The sequence below is a fragment of the Passer montanus genome, unplaced genomic scaffold (genome assembly GCF_014805655.1).
Source record: "Passer montanus isolate IOZ18808 unplaced genomic scaffold, ASM1480565v1 scaffold23, whole genome shotgun sequence".
In the NCBI taxonomy this organism is placed as follows: Eukaryota; Metazoa; Chordata; class Aves; order Passeriformes; family Passeridae; genus Passer; species Passer montanus.
The window spans coordinates 7,909,884-7,918,159 of record NW_024366926.1 but is presented as its reverse complement, the minus strand read 5'-3'; the positions used below and the strand labels follow the sequence as shown (position 1 = coordinate 7,918,159).

At 47.5% G+C, this 8,276-nt stretch overlaps 1 protein-coding gene across 1 annotated transcript; it reads left to right on the top strand.

Moving 5' to 3' along the window:
- Positions 1 to 3,332: 3,332 nt before the first annotated feature.
- Positions 3,333 to 8,161, top strand: LAMTOR3 (late endosomal/lysosomal adaptor, MAPK and MTOR activator 3). The gene is made up of 7 exons (XM_039710483.1): positions 3,333 to 3,404; positions 3,615 to 3,668; positions 3,832 to 3,866; positions 4,470 to 4,528; positions 5,347 to 5,480; positions 6,548 to 6,611; positions 7,305 to 8,161. Exons 2-7 carry the CDS (start codon positions 3,660 to 3,662, stop codon positions 7,376 to 7,378), a joined length of 375 nt encoding a protein of 124 aa, XP_039566417.1. The 5' UTR covers positions 3,333 to 3,404; positions 3,615 to 3,659; the 3' UTR covers positions 7,379 to 8,161.
- Positions 8,162 to 8,276: the final 115 nt, after the last annotated feature.

Sequence of the window (8,276 nt, the reverse complement as noted above, 5' to 3'; positions counted from 1 at the left end):
TTCAGAAGGCAAAGTTCCCATTAAAATAAGATATTGGAAAGAAAAGGGGAAAACAAAACTGGTTTTGAACAGCCTGACTAAAAATCCCTCAACATTTTAGCTACCTGCTCCTTACTGTTTTTATTTAGTCATTACAAGCATGGGTTCTTGGTTTTATCCTTTAAAAGGGCAGGCAGAAAAGCCCTGCAAAAAAAGAAGAATCTTGGCATGACTCTGACATAGCCTAATGAAAAAAGGAGGTGATTTGCATCTGCTGAAATATAACATCAATATCTGTTCTATTTATGGAGCATCCTGAGTCACAAGTGAGTTCAGTGTTCACATCTGATGAACATTTCCCTACAAGTTCTCTGGGTAAAACAAGTCTAAATTGGAATTTTTTGCCTTTTTTTTAATGGTCTTTTTTCTTTTACAAGTTTCTAAGAAATGGTAGAACACTACAGCACTAAAAATGTAACAGATGCATTTAAATAGATAGCAGAGACAACTTTAAATAAAAAAATATTTTTAATATAATTTTGTAACAAATGCTGTAAATGGATTTAAGTGGGAGGGCAAGAATATTTTTTAAGGTTGTTTGTTCATAAATTTCATTCACCCTTAAGCAGTTGTTATTCTGACTTCTTGTAGCTCTGTCAAGTAGAAGGAAAGTGCAATAGTAAAAGCATTTTGTTTTTTAAAAAGCAGGTAATATTAAATAAATTCCTGAAGCTATAACTTACATATAATGTAATAAATATAGGAAAGAAATAGGCCATTTGTTGTGGTTTGGCCTCAGCCATGAACCAAGCACCGTGCAGCCAGCTGCTCCCACCCCCACAGCGCCACGGGGAGGAGAAACAACCTCAGGTGAAACCTGTGGCTGAGATGACAGCGGTTTAATCATCAAAACAAAATCAGATGTCAATGACCAATAGCAAGGAAAAGGGAGAGAGGAATAAACCCCAAGAGACAGAAGTGATGCACAACACAACTGCTCACCACACTGACCCGTGCCCAGCCTGTCCCTGACGAGCAGTCAGCAGCTCCTGACCAGCCCCCAGTTCATACACTGACCATGGTGCTCCATGGGATGGAATTGCCCTTGGCACATTCAGGTTTGCTGTCCTGGCTGTGCTCCCTCCCTGCTTCTTGTGCACCTGCTCACTGCCAGAGCATGGGAAACTGGAAGAATCTGGATTTAGGGTAAGCACTGCTCAGCAGCAGCTGAAGTATCAGTGTGTTACCAGCACTATTCTCATACTGAATCCAGAGCACTGCACTGTACCAGCTGCTTGGAAGAAAAGTAGCTCTCCTATCCCAGCTGAAAGCATTTTTAGAAGTAATATTAAAATAAATGTTTAGTTATGATGTTATCCTTCACGCAGAATACACTTCTCCCTCCAGTACTGGTTTATTCCGTGTATAGAAAGACTCATTGGGATGGGAGAATAAATTCCCATTAATAGCAATACAGGAGCCATCTCATAGATGCTTTTGCATAGCTTTTATTCAAAATGTGACAGGGAAATAAGTAAAATTTATTACTGAGCATCATGGCTGCAAATAATTTAAAAGTTGCATTTTTAAACATTTTTAGTGTGTAGCAGGGAATGTTTTAATAAATTAGAAGACCAAGGTTGTCCCAGGTAGCATTTTCAAAATACTACCAGAAGGTCACACAATGATTTTATGGGGTTCTGTTTTTAGTATCTCTAATATGACCAAGTCCTTATCAAATTGCTGTGTGTGCATGGCTTGGATTAAGAAGGAGGTATGGATTCTCAGTATTCAAATAAATTTGTTCTTTTGAATGACCTTTTCCTCTGTTACTTGCAAAAAGTGGCTTATCTCTGTTTCAGACTTTTTGGAAACTTTGCTGGACCTATATGTTCAGAAACATTAGCAAGTGATTTTTTTTTTTTTAATTTACACTTTTTAAAATTTTAATTTGATACTGGCATCTAAGCAAAATCTTCAGGTATCAACAATGCTCTAGTCACTGGTGGTGTCCCCTGGGCTCAGTATTGGGCCCAGTCCTGTTCAGTATCTTTACTGATGATCTGCATAAGGGGATTGGGTGCACTCCCAGTAAATTCATGGACAACACAAAGTTGGGTGGCAGTGTTGATCTGCTGGAGAGCAGGAAGTCTCTGCAGGGGATCTGCACTGGCTGGATCAATGGGCTGAGACCAACAGAATGAGGTTCAGCAAGGCCAAGCGCTGAGCCCTGCCTTGGGTCACAGCAGCCCCAGGCAGTGCCACAGGCAGGGACAGAGTGGCTGGGAAGCTGCCCAGTGGAACAGGACCCGGGGGTGCTGGTGACAGCAGCTGAACATGAGCCAGGGTGTGCCCAGCGTTTGTCAAGAAGGCCAAGGGCATCCTGGCCTGGATAAGCAATGGTGTGGCCAGCAGGAGCAGTGATTGTCCCCCTGTACTGGGCACTGGTGAGGACACAGATCGAGAGCTGCGTCCAGTTCTGGGCCCCTCACTACGAGAAGGACATGGAGGTGCTGGAGCGTGTCCAGAGAAGGGCAGCAGAGCTGGGGAAGGGTCTGGAGCACAAGTCCTGTGAGGAGCTGGGGGTGCTCAGCCTGGAGAAGAGGCAGCTCAGGGGGAACCTCAAGGCTCTGCAGCTCCCTGGCAGGAGGGTGTCAGCCTCCTCTCACACGTGACCAGTGACAGGGTGAGAGGACATTACCTCAAGCTGTGCCAGGAGAGATTCACGTTGGACATTAGCAAGAAATTCTTCACAGAAAAGGTGACTAGTACTGAAATGGGCTGCCCTGTAAGGTGATGGAATCACTGCTGCTGGAGGGGTTTGAGGAAAGACTGGATGTGGCACTCAGGGCCACGGTCTGATTAACGTGGTGGTGTTCAGTCATAGCTCAGTCTCGATGATCTGGGATGTCTTTTCCAACTGAATTTCTTCTGTGATTCTGTTCTTGGCCTGTAGCAGCATTTTTTTTTAAAGAAAAAGCATTGATATGTGCTGAGCAAGCTTGGAGTTCTTTAGCTCTACCATGAGGGTCCTGCATTCTGATAGAAGACTTTAAAGATCTGCAGTTACCATTGTTACACTGTAGGCATCTACTAAATTAATCTGTACATTTTTTCACATCAGCTGTTAAATTAGCCTGCAGGTCCATGGTTGGATGGACTAGATCCAAGAGTAGGGGAAATAGGCAACAGTGCAAGAGTGGCAGTAGCTACTCGGCAGAAAAAGACGTTTGCTCTGGCTTGTTGACATTCTTTAACCGAAACGCTGCGCTTTGTTTTGGTTTTGCTTTGTTTTGCTGCCGGGGCGGAGCGGGGCGGGGCGGGAAGCGGTTCCGGGGCCGGGAGGGCGGTGCCGCGGCTCATGTGACAGCGGCTCGGGGGAAGCGGCGGCGGAGCCGTGCGGGGCGCGCCGGGGGCGCCGACAGGTACGGTGGGGCGGGCCGGGAGCGCCCCCGCACCCCCCTCCGCGGTGGTCGCGGCCCAACCGAGCGCCCCTCCCGGCGCTGCCGGGAGCGGCCGTACCACGGCAGCGGGGCGGGGGGGGCGGCCGGCCGGGCCTCGGGGACGGAGCGCTGCCCTCGTCGGGGGCGGTGTCCCGCCCGCGGTGACGGGGCGGCTCTCGTCTTGTCTCGCAGGCCCGCGGAGGTGGCGGCGGCGGCAGCGCCGGGCGGGCCCCAGCCATGGCCGACGTGAGTGCGGCTCCGCGGGGCGGGCGGGACGCGGGCGGTGGCTGCTGGGGGTGCGGTCGGGGATGCCGGGGCCGGGTCGGGCGGGGAGGGAGGGAGGGAGCTCTGGAGGTGCCCGCCCGCTCCGAGCGGCCGTGAGTAACGCGCCGCCCGTCTCTGCCCGCAGGACCTGAAGCGGTTCCTGTACAAGAAGCTGCCGAGGTAAGGCGGGGCCGTGCGGGGGCCATCCGGTGGCGGCCTCTGCCGCGGGCAGGGACACTGCCCGCTGGGCCGGCTCAGGGCCCCCTCAGCCTGGCCATCGGTAACTCCAGGGTGGGGGGATCCGCAGCCGCCCTGGGCAACAGGATACTATTCCAGTATTCCTGTTTCTTCCTAATACCTAACCTGAATTTCCCGGTTTTCAATGTGTACCCATTACTCCTTGTCCTGCCTCTGCAGTTCCTGCTGACGAGTCCCTCTCCAGCTTCCCTGTAAACCCCCTTCAGATAGCAGAAGGCTGCTGTGAGGTCTCCACCCAGCCTTCCCTTGTCCCGGCTGAACAGCCCCAGCTCCCTCAGCCTGTCTTTGCAGGGGAAGTGCTCCAGCCCTCTCATCAGCCTCATGGCTTCCTCTGGACTTGTTCCAGCAGATCCATGTCCGTGTTATTATTGGGGCCACCAGACCTGTACTAAACAGAACAAATACTAAATTAATGAAGGCATCCGTTTTCTCAATGTTTTCCCATTTGTTCACACAAAAAACCCTTTCCTACTAATTACTGTGTTTTTAAAATGGCGTCTCTTCTTCCTTTTTTTTTCTTTCCAGCGTTGAAGGTCTTCATGCTATTGTAGTCTCAGATAGAGATGGTGTGCCTGTTATCAAAGGTAACTTCAGCTTCTCGCTGTGCTCTGCAGCTGAAATCCTGATTGAACAGCAGGGGGTGGAGAAGTACAGAAGAGTCTTCCTGGTTATGCCAAATACCCAAATATCCCAAGTGGTAGGGTTAAATTGGACTTTAAATAGAAGTTCAGTAGTTGCTTATATTCCTCTTTAAATATATCCTTTTGTTTGTGCCCTCAGTAATTGCAGTCCATGGAGGTTTTCCTCTGTGGCAGGGTTTGGAGTGCTATAAGGTTCTTGTATCTTCAAGTCCCTCACAGGCTGATTGATACTAAGTAGTAGAGAGAGCTCAGCAGTGTTTTGTTGGCCTTTTTGGTACTGTAGCTTTTATGTTCTGCAGTCCTTGTTTCAGATGTTTTTGGCTTGTGAGTACAGTAGTTTAAGGATACAAAGATTCAAGTATTGCAGATTTATTTTGTTCGGTACCCAGAGTATTCAAACACCCAGCAGAACTTGCACATCATCACCTGTCTGCAGTCAAGTGTGTGTGCCAGTAATCAGTAAAAAGGCTGGAATGGGTGCAATGGCACATGGAACCAAAGGGACATCAGCAAAGGCATCCTAAAGGAAAAAGATTAAAAATTTCTTAGGTGTGCTAGGAAGGATGCTGGTATAATGGGCTTGGATCATACAGAGAGCATTAAATGATGTACAGCTTGTGAAAACTGTCTGGTGTTCCTGTGGGAGCACCTCAGACGTCTTGCATGTTTCTCTGCCTTTGGCAGAGCACTGAGCTGGGTGAGGGTTTGGGATGCAGTCAGAGACACCATGTAAAGATAAGAATTTTCTTGTTTTGTTCTAGTTGCCAATGATAATGCTCCAGAGCACGCACTGCGACCTGGCTTTTTGTCCACCTTTGCCCTTGCCACAGATCAGGGCAGTAAGTTAGGACTCTCCAAAAACAAAAGTATCATCTGCTATTACAATACCTACCAGGTGAGTAACCTCAGTGTCCCTGTCCTTGAGCTGTTCCTGCATTACACTGAGCAAGAGAAAGAAGGTTAAGCTCTGGTTGATTTTCACTAGGCTGCTATTGAAGTAATTTTGGTTTATTTCTTGCACAGCTTAAATGGCTACACCAAACTTTCACAGTATTTCTTAAGCTTCTGTTACATTTCTCAAAACTTGAGATTTACTTGTTGACAATGGGAAAGTGTAGTAGTTCTGAATTTGCAGGAGGTGTTGCTCATATGGTCTTGCAAATCTTTTATGAAGGGTTTATGTTCCCTTTTATAAACAATGTTTATAATTAGTGACACCTAACATTAATTAAAACACATGCAGCCTGCTTCATAGCAAATACTGCTGCCAGTATGGCTTTGATGGTAAGGATGCTTTGAAATAGCACTCACATTTGTCACATATAAATTGATTATTTGTGTCCAAAAGTCCATAATCTACTACACTTCTGCTCTTTCATGAGTTCTGGTGGTCCTGAGAGCTTTTAATTATGGCTGCAGTAAACTGACCAGCTGTTTAACCTACAGTGTGTCAAGCTTGGTTTGGAAATTAGGTGGGTGGGTGAGTTAGTTTGCCCACATCAGCACATTGCTTTGACTCTCTTGATGCTGGTAGCTTACTGTAGTGCCCACGGTGCCATTTCCCTGTTAGTGGAAGAACAGATACTCCTGCACAGGGAGCAGTATTTTAAAACAGTGCCTGCCTCCTGTTTCCTATGGAGGGTGTGTTCTCCACAGTGCAATCTGCAGGGTCTGCAGCTGGGGTAGGGTTCTGGTGGACAGCACACTGCAGAATGTGGAGATGGAAGTGCCAGGTTTTCCATCTGCAGCTCCCTGTACTGTAGTGTAAGTTCTGTTGGTGTTTTTAACCATGAATCTTGAGAAACAGGTACACTGAAAAGTCACCTCTGTGGCTCTTGCTCCTGCTTGTCCTTTAAACTGAGGAGGCTGCTTGTTGCAGAAGGAGTATGTGGAAAGCATTTGTCAGAGCCCTGACATCCACGGGTTGTTAGCTGCTGGCTGAGCACTTCTCTCTCCTTGCAGGTGGTGCAGTTCAATCGCTTACCTTTGGTAGTGAGTTTCATTGCAAGCAGCAGCGCCAATACAGGTATGTCTACACATTTGTTTTAAAGATGGCAGTATTGTAAGGCCCAGGTATTTTAATAATTGAAAATAAATTCCCTGAATTCACTTCAAGCTGTGTTAACTTTGTTCCTGCTGTGAATTTTGCCAGTGTATTGTGAAAGGTGAGAAGGAAAAGGTGTGAGTGAAAATTGACAGGTTGTAGGTGGCTTGCTGGAGTTGTTATTTTTCTAGAAGCCTATTTCTCCTGAGATTAGCCTTGCCCGTGCTGCATGGGCAGTGCTGTGCTGTACAAGTTGGGTCTCTTTTTGTCAGTCACATTAACATTCTGCAGGAACATGTGCAGATTTGTCTTGAGTGGGGTGGGGAGGTCCTTCAGCCAGGCCCTAGCCTGGCTAATGAGGACATGGCTAATGAATATGAGCAAAAGGGATTTAGTTCTGGTGCAGCTTCTTGGGCCACAGTAGCTATGGAAGTGGCAAGGCAGTAGTGGGGGAGAGTTGTGCTGCACTGGGTGCCTCTTTTAGTGCCAGGTACTGTAGGCACCCTGCCTGGGGGTGCTGCCCCCTGTTCACAGGAAAGTGAGTAGCTCATATGAAACATTTCAGGCTCTGAAAAACACTGCCTGTGACTTGGGAGGGGGAGGGAACTGTGGGCTTTGGAGGGAGGCTTCTCAGTGATATTGTTTGATGGAATATCCTGTCTCTTCTCTTCCCAGGGCTGATTGTAAGTTTGGAGAAGGAGCTCACACCCCTGTTTGAAGAACTGAGGCAGGTTGTTGAAGTTTCTTAACCCAATGGTATAGCCAGAGTGCAGCATTCCTCTGCAGCCCAGTGGACAGAAAGATTCAATAATCACCAGTCAAATAACACGTCTTGGAAGAAATACCACAGCTCCTTAGTGTACTAAGAGTAAATTGTACATAGTACTGAATCTGAAATGATCTACTAGTGTGTTGTAGGTGGATGTTACTTTAGGCCATGCTTCTTGTATTGTGCAGTACTGGAGAGCCCACCAAAATAGCTCCCATGGAGTTTAGCTCAGCCGGCTGGGCCAGGTCGGCGCCATGCCCTTGGCTCAAAGGAGCGACCCCCGGATCTCTTGGACTTTACAGGGCACCAGGCACATGGCAGGGTGTGTCTGTCCTCAGGCTGGCCACCACGGCGTGTGGGAAGGCACATCGGGTGGGGGGAGTGAGCACAGACGTGGTTGGAGGCAGTGTGAGAGCAGGCATGTTGGTGGTGATGTGTAGTCGGTCAGGATCCCGGCTTGCTTACACGGGGTGCACTTTGGCAAGGGAATGCTACTAATCTGGATGCTGCCTGCATCCTGCTTCCACTAGGAAAAAGCTGTTTCTATGGAAGCTATTGCTGTAGGGGTTTTCATGATGCCTAGCTAAAAGCACCCAAACAATGTCTCACTTCTTCATGGGGTTTTTTTTGTGTAATATGGTTGTGAAGATCTCATGTCTCATATCTTTGTGTGGGTTCATCACTGGTGACACTCTCAGCTTATTTACCCTTAGGTTTTCTTAAGTAAATAAATATAAATAAAGTACAGTATTTTTAAATGACAGAGCCTGGTCCACTCCTCTGTTGCACTGTAATACCCCACAGCACATCTGTTTGTCTCTTGAGAGAGCAGGTCTCTTAATTGTTTGAAAATGTCCAAAATCCATGAATTTATACAC